This window comes from Thermobia domestica, chromosome 9 (assembly GCF_964235325.1).
Source record: "Thermobia domestica chromosome 9, izTheDome1.hap1.1, whole genome shotgun sequence".
NCBI classification, from domain to species: domain Eukaryota; kingdom Metazoa; phylum Arthropoda; class Insecta; order Zygentoma; family Lepismatidae; genus Thermobia; species Thermobia domestica.
This window is the reverse complement of record NC_137462.1, coordinates 117,010,263-117,034,503: the sequence shown is the minus strand read 5'-3', so window position 1 is coordinate 117,034,503 and position 24,241 is coordinate 117,010,263. Positions and strand designations below refer to the sequence as shown.

The 24,241-nt window shown below is 37.8% G+C and overlaps 1 protein-coding gene across 1 annotated transcript in view; it reads right to left on the bottom strand.

Annotated features, from left to right (window-relative positions):
* LOC145694963 (Golgi resident protein GCP60) overlaps window positions 1–15,136 on the bottom strand; it is a 141,915-nt gene extending 126,779 nt beyond the window's left edge. The window contains exons 1-2 of the mRNA XM_081771777.1: window positions 14,695–15,136; window positions 2,311–2,452 (exon numbers count right to left, since the gene is read on the bottom strand). Coding sequence (XP_081627903.1) covers window positions 2,311–2,452; window positions 14,695–14,878 — 326 coding nt within the window. The 5' untranslated portion in view covers window positions 14,879–15,136. The remainder of the gene's footprint in view (window positions 1–2,310; window positions 2,453–14,694) is intronic.
* Between the last annotated feature and the right edge of the window lie 9,105 nt (window positions 15,137–24,241).

The following is a 24,241-nucleotide window of genomic DNA, read 5'->3' as shown; positions in this document are numbered from 1 at the left end:
CCGTTTATTTACGTCAGAACCGGCGGGCTTTCTGAGTTCCGGGCCCCGATTGCCTAAGCTTAGTTACGCCCTTCCGTAATTAACATTTAATTCCAATTCCTAATGGTTTTTCTTCAGTTTGCGACACGGATTACACAAAGAAAAAGATGATTTAAATTTTAAAAATCAACAAAAATGTTTTTTTTTTTTTAATCGTGATTTTTTTCCACTCTGATGAATAGTAACAGTGCCGATGTCATTAAGTTCAAATTCGTCTCCTATGCGTATCTAAGTGGAGAAAGGGGTTCTAACACTTTACATAAGCATGCTCTCCCCGTGAAGAACGGACATTTCAGCTAGTTTCACGATAATTTGAATAACCAATTCTAATCGTTCCTTTTCTTTCATTTCATTTCATTGGGAATTGCTAAATAAAGAAATCCACTCTTTGTTACGTATTTTTGAAGAGGGGTGCTAACAGGGGCTTCCCTATTGCAACATGACTTGCAACCCCAGAAGTTTTTATGTCTATTTCATTCAAAACCTGCATTCCAGTTACAAAATATTTTTTTATGTCTTGTCTGAAAGAATCTTGTTTTATAAAACTTTAAAACTTTAACCGTATCGTCTTGTCATTGAAAAAGCATACAAAAATTTGGCTAAAAAATCATTAGAAATAGAGAGAATGAAACTTTATTTGATCTCATGCACTACAAATATTGTTTGCAAACTACTGAATCATATTTGAGAATAATCTTAAATTAGAATATTTTTTTTACTTATGATATGCATCATCATTAAATCATTATAAATGTATACCTATTGATGGAGAATGATTCAATATATACCTACGAACGTATAACAATTAAGGTAAAATAGAAAGTACACCTTGATACCTGTACATGTAATCAATACTTAAGAATCAAGAGAGAATCAGAATATGAACGTGCACTGCGAGAGGAAAGATCCAGCGTAAGTAGAATATGTTTAGAATCATTAAAAAAAAAAAAAAAATCATAAGTGGTGGATTTCACCTGACACTTACTTGCGACCTAACAATAACTTAAGAAGTTTGTCTGCTTGATTTAAGAAACACCTTGGAAGAAGAAAGCAACTGACTGTCGAATGTAAACGCTGGTATTAAAGAGAGAGAGAATGGTGGAAACAATGTTAAGGCAGACATTGTTACAGAATATTGCACATGCCGATTCATGTATGGTTGTCACGAGAGAGACCGTGAAACTAAAATAAACAAGACAGAAGAACACATGTCTTGTTTTTAAAGTTATATGTCGTTAAGACAAAATGTAGTATGAATTTACAGTAATACGAATTGCAGAAAGAGATTTCAGGCAACATATACGATGATTAAAACAGTGACAATAAACAATATTAAAGTGAGCGTAAAGGCACTTAAGATTATTTTAGGGTCTTTTTATTACGTTCTAATTACCTGAGTTAACCTACGATAGATACGCTTGTGACTATGCATTTACGATTCTTCTTAAAATAGGTAACATAAATTTTAAGAAATAACAATTCCTATGACCATGCAACATACAATTGTATATGTGTGCTCTTTCAGCCGACGTCCTCATGTCACACATTCCTTACCCAGATTTAGCAATATCAATACTCGCCAGTTCAATTGGATATTTAAGACTGGACGAAGGTATAATGGTCTAGTGGGCCACGAGTTTTACTCCACGCCATAGATAGGCATGTGCGTGTTTGATTGAAACACAATCAGGTGTCGAGGCTCTACTGCATAGTGACAACAGCGCAGGCTGGTGGCAGCGGATGTATGGGGATGGTTGGAGATAAGATTATTACTCTACTACGCTTACAACATACTCAAAAGGGCAATTCATTACCAGTTCACTATTGTCTTAAAACAATTAGGCTATATGAAACTTGCAGGCGCCTCTATCGAAACAGTTTAGGACAATTAACACGACGAGGTCACCGGACAATTCATTCGTTTACTTTATCAGAAGGAAAAAATATGGCACTCATGCTGTCAAGTTTATTTTCTTGTACAAGTAGTAGTATGTTGCCTGTAAGCTTGAAGGTTAAAAAACCCAAATGACCAAGCATAAATTTTCACGCACTGTCACACATGACATTACGCAACTTTGGGTCGTGAGACTCAAGTACTGCATTAATGCGTTTGGTAGTTCTAGAATTAACAACAGGTCAATAAATAAATCTCAGAAAGGGAAAAAGAAAAAGCAAAAACTCTTTTCCCCCAGACAAAGCAAGTTTTTATTTAAAAACCTTTAAAAAATAAGTTTTCTGTAGTTCTATCAAACATTTAATAAGATCTCTCACCTTCGATCTCTGCCTATAACGTCCAGGACTCCTAATGGTGGAAGACTGTCAGGATTAAATTTACCGTGGTTTACTTGTTGCGTATAAGCCACTAATTTAAGTTTGTCCTCATACGACAAATGGACAGCCTTGCCTTCTTTTTCTGCAAACAAAAACAGTAATTTCATTAATTACAATAGTAACTCTTAAAACGAATCTCAACTAAATACAGGGTATTTGAAAAAGAACTCCCTGGTTTTAAGTATAAATTTAATTGGGAAATGAGTGAAAACTTACATCAATGAGTACATATCATAAAAGAGAATTCCTTCAAGTTTTGTTTAATGTTGGTAGACTTCAACGTGGGATCCATTTGTGGCCCTGCACACGTCGAGACGATATTCCACTTCTCGCCACGTATTCACCAACATTTCAGGAGTAACTGTTCCAACCGCCGCGACGATTCTTTCCCGTAAATGATTGATGTCTCTGATCTTTTCACTGTACACAACATTATTTATGTGGCCCCAAAAGAAAAAGTCCAGTGGAGTTAAGTCTGGGCTTCGTGGTGGCCAAGGTATTGGGCCAGCCCTGCCTATCCACTTTCCTGGAAAGCGGGTGTCAAGAGCCGCACGCACATGGTTACTGTAATAAGGTGGGGCACCATCTTGTTGGAAAAACACAAGCCCCTTTTCCGCCTCAATATCGTTCATTTGGGGAAAGACGTACTATGTCAGCATGTCATAGTAAATGTCTTCGTTTATTGTTTTTTCTACAAAAATGAAAGGACGAATCACACGACCTTCCATCAAACCGCACCAGACATTAAGTTTGGGAGAGTCACGTTGATGCTGAATAACTTCATGTGGATGCTCTGCCCCCCAAATTCTGCAGTTTTGACGATTAACTGTTTCACTGATATGAAATGTAGCCTTATCAGAAAAGAGAATCATTTTTTAAAAAATTGACATCATCAATTCTGTGTAAAAAGTCAGCAGCAAACTCATACCTTTCGATTTTATCAGTAGGTTTAATTTCATGTAAGAGTTGCAATTTGTAGGCGCGCAACTTAAGACTTTTACGCACATCATACGCAGTACCTTTAGGCACTCCTAATTGTAGACTACGTCTGGCCAATGACTTCTTCGGGCTCCGAACACAAGAAACACGGATCTGTTCAACAACGTCTTCAGAAGTTCTCGGTCTACCTGGAGATTTTGATTTTTAAACACTACCGGTTTCCTTGAAAGACTTGAGCCAATGACGGATAGCTTTTGCTGTAGGTGGTTCACCACCATACTGACATCTAAAATTATGTTGCACTGTTGTAACTGACTCGGTTTTCACAAGCCAAATAACACAAAGCGCTTTCTGTTGCGGAGTACACACTGTTGCTGAGTTTCTCTGCACTGCACGCCTGCCTGAACTGAACTGAGGAAACAGAGGGGAAAATAGAGCACTGGTGCAGTCTCAAATTCAAGCAGACCTGCCAACTGCAGGGAAGCCAAACTTGGAGAGTTGATGAATCAAACACCACAAACTATACTCTGGCCGGCGAACGATGATTTCTGACAGCTCAGCTCGCGAGGACGACTGAGGAGTGCAGTGTTGCCATGTGCTTCTCGCGCAAGGAAAGAATCGTGTGCTTCCTCGTTGAGGGTGAGAGGGGGTGAGTGAAAGTTTGACAATGTGAGGTGGTTACCATGGAGACGCGACATGTTCTGAGCCTAAGGTTGGTTGACCTGCTGTCTTCTGCTCGCTCGCTGTGGCCTTATGCAAAGCTGTCTGTCAGAAATCATCGTTCACCGGCCAGGGTATAGAATAGTGTATGTCACTTTGTACAGATTCTAGGACACATTAAAACTAGGGAGTTCTTTTTCAAACACATTGTACATCGGCTAGAAGTCTTATAATATTCAGTCAAGAGAGGAAAAGTGTGGCACATATTCTTAACTGAATGACCTAACCTTATTGTGTCTATGTATTTAACCAAGCGAAATAATTTCAAGAACCTCCTTTGTTCTCTTCATCAGTCCTCGAAGTACAATGAACACCGATGCCCAAGAACACATATGCCTACTTGTCTATATCTAACACTACATAACAGCATAAGTCAACTGATCTCATATATACGTTATAGTTACTAGTTAGTCAACTCAATAAGGTCCTACCACTCAAGTACAACAAAAATATTTAAAAAAAGAAGAGACATACGTTTAGAAATCTATGAAATAATAGAATTGTTGAAGTCATGTCTACAGATTAATTATTCTAATTTCGAGGATAAAGTGTACACCAGACAGAAGGACGAAGGATTTCTGATTTTCACTGCAACATTTTGAAAAAAGGGAACTTTAAACATAACATTACTAATATGAAGATGACACAGTTATAAGGTAAGTCCGTTCCTTTTTATTCCTTGATGTTTTTGTTCTTTTTCTTCCTGTTTTTAACCTCCGTGATAAAGACGCCAGGAGAGAGTCGAAAGCTTGGAAATTTAAAGATTCAGGAATCCAGGGTGACCACTCACACGGCAAGATAAAATTCACACATATTTCCAGGTATTCCAGCATCATAACAACATTTTTCAAGGACTTTTATATGGAAGTTAATTCATATATATAATACATCATTTATATATATTACATCAAACGAATATGCACAGATTCAACAAATCAAGTAACCACTAGAATTTTCTGCCCCCTCTTTCTCTAAAAATAAATAAATAAATAATATATATTCTCGTAATAAAGGGAAGAAATGTAGAAAATTATAAATGTCACTGAAGCTTCTTTGACTGATCCATACACCAAAAACTGATGTTATGTGAGTTTTGAATAAGCCTTTTCAAGTTCAGTCAATATCACTTTTCGTTTTCCTTGCGTCTTCTTCTTACTCAGCCTTTTTACTTTCTAGCTCTTTGATTAACCACCTGGTTCTTTTCCTGTTCATGTACTTTTTATCTTCACATTCTTTCTTCTTCTTTTTCTAATCCAAAGCAGCGTGATAATTTTGTCTAGCAGAATGGACAGCATTCAGAAGAGATTGTGCGTTGCTGACTTCCCCATTGTATCTGATAGTCATACATAGTTCTCTGTACAACCAAAGTCTCTTCTGCCATGTTCTCAACAATGCACTCCTTATTTACGGAAAAGCCTCTCTCCACATTTGCATTTCCGTGAAAGAGTAGAATGGAGAACCTTCATCAAGGCATCTATCTCCCCTTTGTGGGCAGAAATGACATTTGACCACAATCTGTCAAGTCTGTGACACTTTTTATCAAAAGATTCAAGACACGTTCTGGTATTTGGATCACTAATTACAGAACAATACTGACCAGCAGTGACATCAGCTGTGTGGCCGTCAAGCCAATTGCTTTCAACCAACATGGTTAACAGTTCCTTGAAACGGATTATCCCTTCATTACATGCATCAACCTCTGGATTACAATAAATTATGACGAGGGCCCGGATCTTGTTGACCTAATATTTTCTAAAAAGTGACCTATAAAATGACACTAAAATTCCTGTAAAATGACCTAAAATTCACAAAAATTGAACTTAAAACTCGCGTTTTTTTAAAACGTTTATTTCGTTAAACTTTGATATTTTTAAATATCTGTTGGATTTTAATTAACATTTCTCACTCATATTCAAAAAGTTTTGTTTAAGTTAGTTGCAGTTCATTGATCAGTTCATTGCACGTATGGTCAACATCCAAAACTATCTGCTTGGCCACCTACCAACCTCCATCTTTCGTCAACCAGCTACAACTTAGTTTTCATTGGCTTGTTAAGAATGCAGTTCTCCACCCCAATAGTCAGGAAACAGGAAAAGGGATCATTTAACTTCGTGTTTTTCGCATCCGTAAATATGTTCATTTTAAGCTTTCTTTATGTAGAAGAAAAAAGAATAAAAAGACTATAAGAGACCTAAAATTATCTTAAAATATTAAAAATTGACCTAAAACTTTAAAACGGCAAAAAGTGACCAAAAGTTGACTCTCAAAAAGTATAGTTTTAGAACGTAGAGTTGATGGATAACGTTTTTATTTGAACTTCCCTTGTCCTATGTGTAACAGAAAAAAGTTGACTTGTCAACAAGATCCGGGCCCTGATTATGATTTTTGTCAACTTAAATTTCAGTGGTAATCGTTCCTGCATTTTTACAATTTTCTGCAGTATCCTTCGACAGTCCCTGTAGAACCTGGCTAGTTCTATATCCTTAACATTTTTCCGACATCTCTTTACTTCCTTTTTCTGGCAAATCCTATATCAACATTTGCTGAATTCAAAAGAAGTTCTTTTGTACGATCTTAAAATTTTCAACGTGTTCAGCTTTCACAAATCTTTGCACAACTACACACACGCAGCTTCTGTGCAGCTCTGAGTATAGGAAGGGAGGCTAAAGGTCTGTCACTCTCAAAATCTGTGAAAAATTGTTCAATGTCACTAGCTATATATAGTTTTAAAGAAAGCTAGTTTGCGGCCTAGTATTGGGTCTTCAAGACAGTGTTTTATTACTTCATAATTGCTACAAGACGGTTTGCTACCATCTTTCAACGATTCTCTGAGGCAGGAAAGCATATCAAGAACTCGCTGTGATACTTTTCCATTTATTAATCAACGGGCAAGGCAACGTTTGTATGGGAACATATCGAATCTTGTTAATTCAGTATATATATATAGCTCTCCTTGCACGAACATTCTTGAATAAATTGTAAAAAAGAACGCAAAAACTTTGCAAAATACCAATCTACTGCGAGCATCCCAAATTTAAAAGCATTATTTGATGTATGCGAGCCACAACTGCCTAAGTTTAAAGGACAAGCGTCACATTCTTGTGATTTCAGAAATGTATTAAGCTCCTGAAGGAACTTTAAATTCACCGTCGGTACATCCACAGAAACTTGTGTGATATTTTTATCATCAAGGGGTTTCACAAAGTCCACGAATGCTCCTAGGAGATCTGAGGCTCTACTTCGCCCATGGTACAAACCTCTCTCATAGTAATGTCCCAAAATCTAAAATTGGCGTCTATTTGAGTTTTCTGAGACTCATCGAACCCAATAACAAATCGACTGTTACCACACACTGTGTATACTGTGTTCAGAAGATCTCTTTTAAAATGTGATGCTAGTCCAAATAAAATTATGTAACCTATCTTAGTTTGGCCCACTTATACTTTTGCTGCTATTTCACTGTCTGGGAATAAGTACGGAAATAATTGTACATCTTTCTCCGCAGAACCGAAGGATTTGTGTGTGTCAATTACTTGTAAACAGCATTCAATTTCCGCACTAGCAACATCACTGTTTTAACAGATTCTTCTTGAAGACACTTGAGTGAAGATCAGAAGATCCAATATTATTACTATTGCCGTTATATTTATAATAGACAACGCATGACGAGGAAGCTGAACATGAAACGGTGCTAGTTTCTCGGCTTTTCACTCCTGATGAAGAAGTTGAACTTGATGTTTGTGGTCTTCTTACAAATGTGTGAAGGTTGGACGAACCACAAGCTTTCTTCTTTTCTGTGTGTTTCTTCCCCTGCATATGGCTAATTAGTGCCTTGGGTCCCATACAGGTAACAGAAATAATAGCCTGAGGGCAAAATCGGCAACCTGCACTATAAACATCTGTTTCACGTTTGACTAGCCAATCCCGGAGAGGGTCCTGGAGCCCAAGGGCGCCGATTTCTCTGTAAATTGGATTCAAATTATGTCAAATATTGTATATTCATAAATACAAAGGGGCGCCCACATAAGCTTTGGGGAGCCCGGGCCCCTCCAGGATCGGCGCCCTTGCTGGAGCCAACCTTCTTGAAACGAACTTTTACCATGGCACAGGGAACCCTTTGATGTTCTTCCTGACATGTCCCTAGAAAGAATACAATAAGTTCTTGAAATAGACAGCTACTATAAAATCAATTTATAGACCAATAAAGACTTTTTTTTCGTCAAAAATAAGAGACGATTCTAAATATTTGCCTTTGTATCTAATGTACCTAACAAGGGAATTTACCTCAACCGGAAATGCATATTCTAAATTAATAAATGTTAATAAAGCCTAAATCTGTAACTTAGTTCAATCTTTAAAAATACAAGGATCTATAGATAAATTCACGCATAATTCCCACTTTTCCCGAAATTCCCGACGCGTGGCCACCCTGGGAATTACAGAAACCTGTAAGTAGAAGATATTGCACAGTTATAGTCAAGAAGCTTCTTGAAACGTATGTATCTATAAATGGAGAGTAAAGGCATCATACCCCAAAAATGATCTGGCTAGGACCTGATGCACTCTACACACAATTTCACGAGCATGTTCTCTGGTAAGATCATCAACAGTCATACTTGCCAGCAATTATGTATCTCTTTTAATGAGCTAATCAATTACAAACGGCAAAAAACCAGATTATGGCGCACAATTCAGTGGAAGAATTGGTAGAAATTACGCATTGTATCACTACACAGAACAAATTTAAGAATGCAGACAGGCAGTGGTCAGAATAAAAACACAAGGTGTGAGACCAACTGATAAGCGGCTTAACAATATACTTAATGTTTATAATGAGAATGCCTCCAATCTAAACTTGAAAAAAAAAAAAAAAAAAAAAAAAGAGAAATTTAATTTGTATATTTCTATAAAACACATGGTATAATCCAGATCACTTTAGACAGGCAAAAGAAAAAAATCGTACCTTGATAGTCTCAGATGGTATTAAACTTAACAGGTGTTAAAATTCAGGACAAAGCAAGAAACTCATATTTAATTTATTTTTGTTTAGTTTAACGTCCCACGATTATGCACCAAGGCTAAAGGAGACTGTGACGATGATTATATATATATATATAAGAAATATGGTCGCTTACTCTGAGGGAAGAACATAGACTGAAAGTATTTGAGAACAGGATCCTGAGAATAATATTCGGACCCAAGAGGAACGAGAATGGGGAATGGCGAAAGCTTCATAACGAGGAACTACATAGTTCATACGGTTTACCCAACATTGTTAGGGTCGTCAAGTCTAGGAGGCTTAGGTGGGCAGGTCATGTAGCTAGAATGGAAGAAAGTAGAAACACTTTCATAGTCTTGACTGGTAGACCCATAGGAAAACGACCATTAGGAAGACCTAGGCGCAGATGGGAGGATAATATTAAGATGGATCTCGCAGAGATAGGAATACAAAGTAGAAACTGGATCCAATTAGCTAAGGATAGAAGTCAGTGGAGAGCTTTTGTGAACGTGGCACTGAACCTCCGGGTTCCATAGGCCATAGAGTTAGTTATATATATATATATATATATATATATATATATATATATATATATATATATATATATATATAATAACTTTGATGTGAAGTAAGCGGGAAGAAATAGGAGAACCTGAAGAAACCATGCACACCGTTTATCCACCACGAAATTCAATTAGCGCGGGCTAGAGTACAACCAAGGACACCACGCATTTCCACTCCCCCTTTTTGTCCTAAACTATTCCTAGCCCGAGACACAGGCTGCCAAAGATGGCACCTTCGCGCAATTTGTCACGTCCGAATTTCGGCAAAGTACAGGGTGTCCAATATACAATGCAACCCAGAGTTTAGGACACTACAACTTTTAAACCTAAAACGATACACAAATAATGTTTATACCAAAATGAAGCCTTGTTTATACATATATTTTTAAACTAGGAAGCAACGATTGAAGTTTACTAGGAATCACACAATGTTGCCAAATGTAACCTAAGGTGTAAATCAATTTTTTTGGCAAAACACGTAAATTAACTCATAACTCATATGTATGGATGTTCTGTCGTTAATTTTCAGTTTGTTTAGTTGGAGTAGCTTGGAAACTACGGATCAGAAAAAAGATTTTTTCATTTCCATTTTGTTATGCTATGGAACAATTACACACACACACACATATATATATAAAGCTGACGGCATTATAGATGCATTCACTTTTAGCAACAATATAAAATCTACACAAAAAAGACACCAAAATAATGCTTATTGGTACTCTGTTTAAGGTCTGCTCAATATGGATGACTTTGTGACATTGATATCTACATTACAGCTGAAGAACTTCTTTTTCTACGTAGATGTAGTGAAGAGGATTTTTTTCTTCTTACCTGACATGGACTATTTATAGTAAAACAGAGAAATATCAGGGAAAATGTACAAATGGTTTTCCAGTTATAAAAATGAACCTTTTCGAATAGACCTTGACACAGATTTTGACTGAGAAGTCGCTGATTGCGACTTTAGCAAGTTTCAAAATGTAGCTGATAATATAGGCTATTTACACTTTCCAAAATAGGAAGGGACTTACATGTTTTAAATAAATTATAGTCTAAGAATTTCAAAGTCCATTTGTGAGCTTTCATACTTAAATTGCTCTAATTTGTCTCTGTAAATATATTTTTAAAAAATGTACTGTTCGGCGTTTATATTCACGATCTCCTTAGTAGAAATAAAAAAAAAATAATTGAAAACGCCATTTTAAGTACAAGCCTATGAAGCGATTGTTCAGAAGTCAGTGGAATGTAAGCACAATAGAAGCGACTACTTTGCCATGATTTCCCCACGGTCGCGTCAATTCTGGCAGGAGTTCCCGAAACCCGAACTTTCTTGACCATATCTGGGGAACGGTGGCCAGTTGGTCAGCGGCCAGAGGTTACTATTTGGTACCAAAATGTTTACCATCCTCTTAGGTATTGATCAACACCAATATCATCTCTCTATAACTTACGGTTTCCGAGATATAGCTCCTCAAAGCTACCACAATAGGAACTTTTTTGACAAATATCTCAGGAACTGCAAAAGTGACGCGAAAAATTTCATCTCTTCCTTAGATAGTTTTTTATGCTCTATCGAATGGAGGGCTAAAAATTGAAAAATGCGCAAATAATAGACACACACATATATACAGACCGAGAATTCAGTAACGAACTTTTCATTTAAGTTCGTTGAAAATTATTATTTTCGGATATAAACAGTTGAAATTAAGGTTTACGTTTACATGCCATAAATGAACCACAACCCTCGACAAAGTAAAAGAAAAGCCACGTGCTAACCGCATCCCGCGACCGAGTAACTAACACAACCACCACAGTGATAACAGACACATCGGAGAGCAACTTACGTTACCAACCAGCCACAATGCTTTAAAATTATTAACCATCACAGAGGAGTGCTAACAGCACCAACTTACGGTCAACCAAGACACATCATCCCAAAGTACGAGCTAACTTGGGTTAAATGCATCCTCAATGGAATGAGGGAAACAATACAAATCAATTAGTAAATACCAAAACTAACCTTTATATTCTATTTCTTTTAACAAGAGCAAAGTAACAAAAGACTAATTACTAAAGAATGTGTATTCACTCAACAAAACATACTCAAAAAGTAGAAACAAGTGAAACTGTAGACATCAATGATAAAATAAAATAAAAATAAATAAATAAAAAACTTAATATAAAGTAAGCAGTTTAGATATTGAGGGGGCAAGCTCCCCAACACAAATTAAATAACAGTACTACCGTACTATAATAAATATTTAACTACTTTTAACAATTTAATAATGACAACCTAACACACCACCGGCACCAAACTACTTCGTCACAATTCGCCTCTGAATATGAACTAACGACCGAGATCATTAGAACTTGCCGTTAGCATAATTATTCACTAACAGACGCTCTAGGATACATATTGTAAATTGAAATTACTTGTATCAATAAAAGAAAGAAAAAAACTAAAATCATCTAACAAAGAAATTTGCTCCTTTTTTCAAGGATACAAGGTTAGTAATTTCAATTTAGTTTCTTTGACATTATTTTTCATTTGTGAAGTAACATACATGCTGTTCTATTTACGGTCCATATACTTAAATTGATTGCATCTTATTTCTTCGATCAGGAAATTCAGTCTTAATAATCCTATTACGAGAAGAGTTGTCTTTTCTTGGGAGCAGATTAATTAGAAAGGATTCTCATAGATATAAATACACGTTCAGACGCATGGCACTTAAAAAACAACTGTGCGAAAAACACGAACCAACACGTGCTAGGTATCCACTAAAAGCAAGAAAGCTACTTAACTAAACCAAGGCTGGAGAGCACCAGGGAATCCGCGCAGTGCAGTCTGGAGGAAGCAGGCGCGTCGGTGACGGTGAGTATGCGGGTAAACTAATGATTACGTCTAGAAGTATAAGTGACCATGCACATGAAGTTCAGGCACACTACTCGACGTAATTCGTTGAAAACTAATAATTCTTTCATTACTTTACTTAGTATCCTCCACAAGTCTTACACTTGGAGACACATCAATATCCCACTTATGATTAATAAGGTTTAACGGAGCCACTGGAAGTAATTGTTGAAAAATTACAATGCTCGTATAAATAGTGTTCGGACATGTGTTATTAAAAGTTAATGCAAAAAACACAAACCAACCTGCGCTAACTAGCTACAAATAAGCACAAATGTTATATAACAGAATCAGAGGAGGGTGGCGCAAGTGGGCCCATACGGAACGGGAAGGGTACGTTCCAAGAGAATAGGCGCGTAGGTAAAGGCGGTGGAAACACGTAACTTTTCTGTGATACGATTTTCTATAGCACTTGTAACTGTTTCACACCAGTAAGGCTATACTTTCTTAAGAACTTAAAATACAGCTTTTGTACACTGTGCAGAAGTACTCCGCCGGCAGAAAATAATATCTAATAGAGATGTCTTTTATATGCACTTACTGATTTTAACAGACTCAAAACACTTCTAATGATTTTATCCTTGCAACCCTTAACTTTAAATTTAAAATACAGCTGTATTACCTAGTATTGAATTTTGCCTGCAAGTCTCGCAAAATGTGTTGTTTCTAAACTGCAAAATGTGTTGTTGTTTTATATGCACTTACTGATTTTAACAGACTCAAAACACTTCTAATGATTTCATCCTTGCAACCCTTAACTTTAAATTTAAAATACAGCTGTATTACCTAGTATTGAATTTTGCCTGCAAGTCTTGCAAAATGTGTTGTTCCTAAACTTATTCAGCACCAAAACAGGGGTTCATTCGAACAGACGGTTCTATCAAAGGTAAAATACGATATAAAATATTTTTCGTGAAGGAATGAGAGTATGAATATAAGTAATTACTGGTAGTGCACAGCATACTGAAATGAATTTTGAATGACAGTGAAGGTATTGCAAGTGTAAGACTGCTCTTCCACTATCATCGTTTATGAGCATACCTCCTGTCGCTGACGCGCCTGCTCGCTACGGATGCATCCCTTTGCTACCGCTTAGGCCCTCGTGCTGCACTCTTTCCCTGACTCAGTTAGATAGCATTCGTGCCTTTTTGTGGCCACCTAGCAGAAGTTGGTTCGTGTTTTATACAGTAGCTTCTATACCATACGTCCACACTGTATTAATACTGAGTCCTCCTGCAGTCAATCTGCAAGTAGTAATGGAGCTCCTCATTTAGTGTAAGCTCTGCTAAAGAAGTACAAAGCTCTAACCTAACCTGAAAATACAAGAAATGTTCCAAAATTTGGTAGAACCGTCTGCTTGACTACTGCTCAAAACAGACAAAAATTTTATTACTTACACATTGTTCTTCTGAAATAGAAGGCAGCATTCTTTCTGTAAATTGTGCAAACGTAACTAGAAAAGCACTATAATAAATTTTAACCGTAAAATTACCATTCTTAAGTTGGACTGTTCTCATTCTGTAATTGAAGCTGTGTTAAAATATCATATACCTTTGAGTTTTACGTCCCACGATTATGCCGGTTAGGCTAAAGAAGACGGTGATGATGAGTAATGAATGAAATGGTGAAATGAAGAAAGTGAGAGGAAACAGAACCCCGAGGAAACCCACGCACACGGTGTTTGTCCACCACAAAGTTCACTAGGCTGGGGTTTAAAATATATAACAAAATACGGTACGAGTGCCACGTTGAGCAGAATAAGTGATTTTGTCACAGGATGTGGCATCGTTCACATAAGGTAAGGTAGGGATAAGTAACGTAGGGTCAGGTTAGCTTAGGGTTAGGGAAGTTTGGACCCATTTCGTTAAGAAATAGAGTGTAACTGCTATTGCTATTTATTGCGAATAGTTTCTTATGGATGTTCTGCTCAAAGTACACTTCTGCCAACAATATTTAGTGTACAGAAAACACGGAACTAAAAACAAACAAACAAACAAAAGCTGTTCGGGAACTGCCGAACATGGATTTGCAGGCAATAGAATACTCCCTAAGATAATGACACTAAAATTAATTATTTATGTTTAATAGTGAATTTGGATCTCATATATCACTTGGGAAACCCTTTATTGCAGCTAGTGTAATATTTGAAGTTACAAAATAAAATCATCTGACACGCACAATCTTACCTTTGTAAAACCGTAGAGCTAAGCGATATAAATCTTTCAATCGAAATCCCCATTTCTCTAAACAATCTTCATCTTCTTTGCTTAAATCTCCTTCAATCGCAGAACGATTGAAGCTTTCCTCGGATGCAATACTAAGCCGATCTATTTGATTTTCCAATTGGGAAATATCTCCTTCAGTCGCCATTGCCGTATACTGTTATAAGAAACTTGCAATGTTTATATTCTTAAACACACACAATTTCTCTCAACGTTTTTTAAATGTAATAACTTACACTCCGTGTGTAAGAAAATGTCTACTTACAACAGAATCAAAAGACATAATGCCTTTTTTAAAATACGGTTAAAACATCTACACAACAAACCAGAACTCCGCCCCAACCCCAGAACAGACGTCCACGGTCCACCTCTACCACCTCTCGCTGTCCGTCCTCCGTAAGTTGACGTGACATCATAAACTACACAGTAAATTTACATAAAGCCGGCATCTTTGATGTTATGTTTGCGTCTAAATTTTTCAGATATAATTTTTCAATCTTCTAAACTATATAACTTCAAATCACTGTGAACATGGTACAATGTTACTAATAGTATAAACTCATAGCACTAATTCAACACTATTACTCTCTATTTCACTAAACTTTTATTTACAAAAAAAAAAAAAAAAAAACCGATGTAAATGTATTTTCACCCCAGAATATACTCTGGAAATATATTATCAGTTGATATCAGGGGCGTCATTTTGAGACGGGCAGGGAGCTTGATCTGATGATTCTGAAATTTATATTTTTTAACTAATAGTATAGTACCGGTAATATGTTGTTTACAAAAATGTAAAAATCTACTTATGTAGGTGAAAAAGAAAACTAAAATCGGAAATTACGCTGGTAGGTGTCATATTCATTTCCGTAAGAAACAAAATACTCTACATGCTCAATTCATTACGAATAAACGAATTGTGGACAGGAATTGCTAAAACTAAACCGGAAAATTGTCCAAGTAGTATTTACGACTGAATCAAGAAAGTCGTTTCAAATATGAATAAGGATTCATTAGCAAAATAAATGATTAGATAATGATGTGGCAAAATCGATAATACAAGTGTAGGATTTACTTGTACATAGTAATTTCAATGTAGTTAATTTAAAATATTTTACTCCACGTATCTCATGAGGGACAGAGCTGTGTGGCGCTAATACAAAATTGTAGGAACTGCAATGTTGATAATTAAATATTCCCAGGAGCGTATCCAGGGGTGCCCACAAGGGGGGGCTATGACGCAAACTGCGTCATTGAAATATTGGGGGGGGTTAAAAATCTATATAAATATGTCTGACGGGGGGGGGTAAAATTAATCGAAAAGATTTTTTTTCATGGAAGAATACCTATGGATAGACAATTGCGGGGGGGTGCGTCATGGACATAAGGGGGGGTGGGCACCACTGGCGTATCACTTTGTTTTATCCTTATGGTATCTTACTAAATTAAATGGAATTTCAGTTTTACGTCCCACGTTATGCCCTGTAGGTTAAAGGCTACGGATGATTAGTGAAAGTGAATACTTATGAAAGAATTAGTGGCGAGGCTTGAGGGGAGATAGCGTCTACCCGTTAGAATTTCATGTGCATTAAGTTTAGGTCTTTTTCTAACCTAAAATTTCCTATAATTTATTTTCTTTCTTTTTTTCAAGTTGCAAGTAGAGCCTTATTTACAGTCAGGTTGTTGACCGTCTAGTGGAATTGTGAACATTATCCATGTTAGATAGATATTCCTTGCATCAACCTATAGAAGCTTAAGAGTACGAGCTGTGCGCGATTGAAGGGCCAAATAAATACTCGCTTTGTAGACCCTGTCAGAAGATGGTAGTCGCTCCGTCTTTTCAGGGTTCGCAGTCTAGTTTATTTTAAGATAAATTTGAAAGTGTCAGAAACACGCTATTTTCTTATTTTTGGTTTGGTTTGATTTAGTTTAACATCCCACGATTATGCCAGCTAGGATAAAGGAGACGTGGACCTAGTTTCTTGTTATTTATTTTAAATCGTCTTGCGAGCTCCCTCTTGTTATAACGTGCTTTCGAGAAACGATTTCTTTTTAATCATTTTGTCGGTTTGCGTGTCTATCTAATATCCAAAAAAAAAAAAAAAAAAAAACTGAAAAAGAATGAAATGAGATCTTTAAAGCTTAACGTCCTACGATTATGCCAGTTAGGCTAAAGGAGATGGTGATTATGAGTAATGAATGAAATGGTGGAATGAAGAAAGTGGGAAGAAACGGGAGAACCACGAGGAAACCCACGTTTGTCCACCACAAAGTTCATTTGGCGCGAGCTGGGATCGAACCTGCGACCACATGCATCAAAGATGAACGCTCTACCACTGAGCCACCGCGGCCCTCAAATACCCTACCAAAGTTGGCGTGGGTCAATGAAAACTTACCCACCGTGACCCACTCTGACCCATGACCCACCACCCACCATGACCCACCGCCCACGGTGACCCACTCTGACCCACCACCCACCATGAATCACTCTCATCCACTGTGACCTATTCTGACTAACCAAAATCCATCACGTCCATTTAGACAGCCCCCCCCCACCTTTTCAGATTTAATCGGAAATGGTCTCAGTCGTTTGTACATCGTTTGTATAAAAATGTACAGGCGAAATTTTCGTTTGTACACAATTAGGGGCGCCGCCAGAACGAAAACAAAGTGGGGAGGCTGTCTAAATGGTAGCCCCCCCCCCACCTTTTCAGATTCAATCGGAAATGGTCTCAGTCGTTTGTACATCGTTTGTATAAAAATGTACAGGCGAAATTTTCGTTTGTACACAATTAGGGGCGCCGCCAGAACGAAAACAAAGTGGGGAGCTACCAATTAGACAGCCCCCAGCTTTTCAGATTCAATCAGAAATGGTCTCAGTCGTTTGTACATCGTTTGTATAAAAATGTGCAGGCGAAATTTTCGTTTGTACACAATTAGGGGCGCCGCCAGAACGAAAACAAAGTGGGGGGCTGTCTAAATGGTAGCCCCCCACCTTTTCAGATTCAATCGGAAATGGTCTCAATCGTTTGTACGTCGTATGTACAGAAATGTGCAGGCGAAATTTTCGTTTGTACACAATTAGGGGCGCCGCCAGAACGAAAACAAAGTAGGGGCTGTCTAAATGGTAACCCCCCCAGCTTTTCAGATTTAATCGGAAATGATCTCAATCGTTTGTACATCGTTTGTACAGAAATGTGAAGGCGAAATTTTTGTTTGTAAACAATTAGGGGCGCCGCCAGAACGACAAAAAGTGGGGGGCTGTCTAAATGGTAGCCCCCACCTTTTCAGATTCAATCGGAAATGGTCTCAATCGTTTGTACATCGTTTGTACAGAAATGTGCAGGCAAAAGTTTCGTTTTCCACAATTAGGGGCCCCGCCAGAACGAAAACAAACTGGGGGCTGCCTAAATGGTAGACCTCCCACCATGTCGAATTCAATGACAAACTGTCGCACTTGTTTGTACGTCTTTGTACAGAAATGTGCAGGCGTAATTTTCTTTTGCACACAATTAGTGGTGCCGCCGAAACGATAACAAAGTATATGCTGCCTAATTGGTAACCCCTCCCGACGTCCGATTCAAAAGAAAATTATCTCAATTTTTTGTTCATCCTTTGTACAGTAATGCAAAGTCGAAAGTTTTGTTTCTACGCTATCAGGGGCGTCGACAGAACAAACACACATGGGAGCTGTCTAAGTGGTAGCCCCACCATGTTCGATTGAACCACAAATTGTCGCGATCGTTTATACATCGTTTGTGCAAAAATGTGCAGGTAAAATTTTCGTTTGTACTAAATAATATACGGATGTGAGTATTTTTAATGTTTGACCTAGAATGGAAGGAAAGGAATGGGGATTGCAATTATTATAATTATGTATATATCTCAGGATTTGCTCAAAGTTAGAGATATGAAAGTTGTTATTTCGACTTCTCATTTCAAATGTTAAACCAGTGTATCGTGTTTTAACGTTTTTTGATATTTAGCCTAGAAAGTAAGAAAGGGGATTGGGCTACAGCTGTGTATTACTGTTTTTGCAGTTTAGCGATCAACGTTAACCGGTTGAATAACGATTGCTGAGATTGAAAATGGTACCTATTATTAGAACGCTAGATTGAAAAACACCAGTTCTCGCTATCTCCTATTCCGATAATCGTCAATATACTGTAAATGTATTAAGTGGAGTGGGTGAAACACGTACGGACTTTAAAAATACCGTAGTTGGAAAGAGTAGAAGCTGAGGGACAGTCTGTGAACCGAACTCAGAAGCTCTCGATTTGCAAAGCGTGAAACACAAACTGTGTGTGTCCTTATTATTCCCATTTAAACATTAATTTGATTATTTCTATATGCCACTGTATGTCGATAACGGCTGAACTTGAACTTAAAACGGCATTGAATCTGTCACTATTCATCTCAGTCATCCTGGAAACTGTTCCTTCGACACTAATATCGTCTGTTTTCGATTATTCCTCCCTCTGAACCCCCATGACGGTGGGGGCTAAAATGGTATTTAAATGACATCAGAAGTATCACTATTCTTTTCAGACCCTCTGAACTATGGATCCGACACATTACTTTTACATGTAACCCCCATCACTCCTCGGAGGTCAGAGAGGGTTCGCAGAATATAGCGATCTTTATTAATTAGACGATAGGTTACCTAATCACCAAATTTGATTTAGATCTGAAATTACCAAGAAATAGAGTATCGCATACACACATATCAGCACCCATAGAAGGGTCAGAGGAAGTACCAAATATAGCTATATTCTATTGACTTGCTCACGAAATTTAGTTCAGATCCGATCAGTATTTACGGAGAAATAAAACATCACATTCACACAGAGAGAAAGAGAGAGATAGACAAACCTACAAAACATCTGGTAGGAATCTATAAGCTCCCATATTCATACGGCGGGAGCTAAAAATTATTCTTAATATTTACGTCATTGCTTATCCATATCAATTTCTATCTATTTATTAAATTGTGTTCATATTGTACATCTATGAATGTAGTACATTCATTTAATCGAACAGGGAGCAAAAATTCACTAAGACATTCTTTTAAGTTACAATAAATTTGAAGCAACAATTATTCAATTGAATATTATTTCCATATATTTTCCTACAGTTCCGTATATTTTCCTTCACATTATACCTTGTTATCATTTTTACTAAATTTCAAATTCAAGAATAAAAGTTACAGGGGATGGACAAAAATATGGATTCCCTTCATGCACATTACCTTCACTAAGAGCAAGTAGGACCGTGTGCAGAACGCCCTGTAGTCGATGGGGGAATGGAGAAATACAGGTCGCGTATGGTTGTCAAAGAGACGTTATACCATTCTTCCGCCAAAGTAGCGGAACGTTGTTATAGAGAGGACGGTGGTGGGTAGCGGGTATCCAAAACTGACCACAAGGACCCGATGATATTGAGGTGTGGCGATTCTGGGGGCCATGGAAGTTGCGACACTTCATATTTGTGCTCATCGAACCAGTTCTGGACGATGTGAGCTGTATGAGCAGGGACTCTGTCATCTTGGAACATGGCATTACCATCTGGAAATAAGATTTGCATCGTGGAATGCAGCTGGTTACTCAAAATGGTTACTTGGTCCTTGGCAGTGACATGTTCATGCAAGGTGATAATGAGTCTGGCAGAATACCAGCATATGGCTGCCCAAATCATCACTGGACCACCAAAACTGCCGAAATCATCACTATTGGTAACAGAAGTCTGTATTGTACGCTTGTGCCGGCGTTTTCCACACGTAAACTCGACCAGAACTTGGAAACAATGTAAAGGAAGACTCATCCGACCAGATGCCAGTCTTCCACCTCTCCATTGTCCAGTTTTTATGGGCGTTGCACCACTGCCTCCGTATAGCAGCATAGTCAATAGTAACGAGTGGTTTGGAAATGCAAAATCTGCCATAAATTCCTTACTTATGGAGTTCTCTTCTGACTGTTTTAACACTAACAGGCTTTGTAAGCACAGTATTCAGCTCAGCATTGACTTTTCGTGCCATGGTGATCTGCTTCGTCACAATCCTACCCAATGTGCGTGTCTCTGTCACGCAACGCACACTTGCGCCCACGCTGGTGCTTCGCTAAAACGGTTTTTCCGAAACATTCGTAGGCAAACATGATCTTCGAGACTGTACCTCTTGATACACTAAAAATTTCCGCTACTTTCGTTACGGAAACTCCCACAATACATACACAAATAATTTATCCTCTTTGAAACTCTATCAGTTCAGACATGATTCACGATAACCTGCACGGACTGGTCTTTGAACTGTAATTGGCCCTTCTGTTCGATTGGCCAGGCTGTTTACCTCAAGGGATGTGCCGGTGACCACAGCGACACCATCATGTTCAGACTCAAATCGTGTTTGAAATGGCTCAATCTTTTATACCAGGTGTTTCCACTCTTTTTGTATATCCCCTGTATTTGCATCCCATGTTTTGTTAGTAAATACTCCATAGTATATGGCACATTTTTTAATGTTCCACTAACCAGTACTTTCAAAGTTAATTGCTTCTACTATAATATTACTATCATTATTATTATTATTATTATTATTATTATTATCTTAGGACTAGCAGATGGTCCAACGTGCCACTGTGCGCAATATTTTGTCTTCATCCTGAGTCTTTAATATAGAATTAATCCAAAATCCAAAATCGCGAATTTCGTGAGCATTTTAGTGAACCCCATTTCTTACATTTTAGGTTAAGTATCAGAAAACGTTAAACCATGATACACTGGTTTAACATTTGAAATGTGAAGTCGAAATAACAACTTTCATATCTCTAAATTTGAGCAATCCCAAGATATATACATAATTATAGTAATTGCAATCCCCAACCCTTTTCTTCAATTCTAGGTCAAATATTAAAAATACTCACATCCGTATATTAAGTTATTTAGAACAAACGAAAATTTTACCTGCATATTTTTGCACAAACGATGTATAAACGATCGCGACAATTTGTGATTCAATCGAACATGGTGGGGCTACCACTTAGACAGCTCCCATGTGTGTTTGTTCTGTCGACGCCCCTGATAGCGTAGAAACAAAACTTTCGACTTTGCATTACTGTACAAAGGATGAACAAAAAATTGAGATAATTTTCTTTTGAATCGGACGTCGGGAGGGGTTACCAATTAGGCAGCATATACTTTGTTATCGTTTTGGCGGCACCACTAATTGTGTGCAAAAGAAAATTACGCCTGCACATTTCTGTACAAACGATTGAGACCATTTCGGATTGAATCTGAAAAGGTGGGGGGACTGTCTAAATAGTAGCCCCCACTTTGTTTTCGTTCTGGCGGCGCCCCTAATTGTGTACAAACGAAAATTTCGCCTGCACATTTCTGTACAAACGATGTACAAACGATTGAGACCATTTCCGATTGAATCTGAAAAGGTGGGGGGCTACCATTTAGACAGCCCCCACTTTGTTTTCGTTCTGGCGGCGCCCCTAATTGTCTACAAACGAAAATTTTGCCTGCACATTTCTGTACAAACGATGTTCAAACGATTGAGACAATCTCCGATTGAATCTGAAAAGGTGGGGGGGCTATCATTTAGACAGCCACCTACTTTTTTTTCGTTCTGGCGGCGCCCCTAATTGTCTACAAACGAAAATTTTGCCTGTACATTTCTGTACAAACGATGTACAAACGATTGAGACCATTTCCGATTGAATCTGAAAAGGTGGGGGGGGGCAACCATTTAGACAGCCCCCACTTTGTTTTCGTTCTGGCGGCGCCCCTAATTGTGTACAAACGAAAATTTCGCCTGCACATTTCTGTACAAACGATGTACAAACGATTGAGACCATTTCCGCTTGAATCTGAAAAGGTGGGGGGCTACCATTTAGACAGCCTCCCCACTTTGTTTTCGTTCTGGCGGCGCCCCTAATTGTGTACAAACGAAAATTTCGCCTGCACATTTCCGTACAAACGATTGAGACCATTTCCGATTGAATCTGCAAAGGTGGGGGGCTACCATTTAGACAGCCCCCCCACTTTGTTTTCGTTCTGGCGGCGCCCCTAATTGTGTACAAACGAAAATTTCGCCTGCACATTTCTGTACAAACGATGTACAAACGATTGAGACCATTTCTGATTGAATCTGAAAAGGTGGGGGGGGGGCTGTCTAAATGGACGTAAATCCATCGTCATCAACTCTGAACACGATCCATGGAATCTTCTGTACTGACTAAAGAGTTTACACTTATAATAAAACAAGGCTGAAATTGTCACTAATCGAAGTCTGAATTTCTAGTCAATCTCTCAACCACCACTCTGTTAGAATAACGGTGGATCTGACCTTTATGATATAAAATGGTAAAGTGTTTGTCAGTGAGGAAATTGAAACAGTTCGAGGTGGGGGGAAATTAGCGTGTGCCTACAATATACTTGTACTAAGAGAGTATTCTTGCAAGTGTTATTTTCTGAACGCATTCCAAAAAAAACTTCTATTCGTAGGAAAATACCCCTGTACAATATGGAAAAGGTTATGGTATAATGTTTACTCCATAGGATGGCGATCCAGATAGAGCAAGCATTATATTTGATAGTCGTAAATAGGACGTTTGCTCGAGCGTTGACGATGAAACAAGTTATCCGAAGAAAGCTCCTTTCAACGCCAGACACACATAAGCAAAAATTCTACGTACAACTTTTAGAGACACAAAAGATTCAGCATCATAATTTCGAAAATTAACAAATTACACAAATAAATTAAAAGTAAATTTTGCACCATGTACTCAATAGACAGCCACGAGGCGTGGGAGATAACATGCACAATCGCAGAAAATACTCGTCAATCGATTTGAAAATTTTAATTATATTGATACTTACATTGCTTCAAACAAGGAAATAACGATTAAGAGAATAATAATACTGGATGTGTCTTAAAATGGGAAAAATAACTCGATTTGACTAAGTGTAAAAGATGATTACATAATGTCTTGTTGCAGCAGGGTAGTAGAAGCTGTTGTACGTTCTTGTCTTCCGGCGCCGAGTAGTTTGCCTCCCGCTAAATCTCTTCGTCTCTCGCTGTACGCGTGGGTTTCAAGCGTTAAATGACGTAAGAGAGGACAGGGCTGTGATTGGCTGAAGAAGTGCTGATCAAGGTCACAACGCCCACATGCATTCGCTGCGTGAGAGAACACACACACATAGTAACATCGTCTGCTAGGATGTGCTAGTCCTTTTAAATTAAAAAGAGAATTAAACTGCTTGAACTGCATATTGCCAAAATGATGCATAAATGAGTTTATGACAAATGGCACCCGAACAGTTGATAGGTAAAGTTCTGATGAGATACGTTTATCCTAAGAACCCTGGCAACACTTATAGTTTGTGTCTGCGTATGACGAGGACACACTGTATAAAGTTTTTGAAGCACTCTTCATTTGGGTTATAGTTCACATTAATGCTTGGTTAACACTGCACTCATTAAAATAAAATGTCTATTCAGTCCATAAAT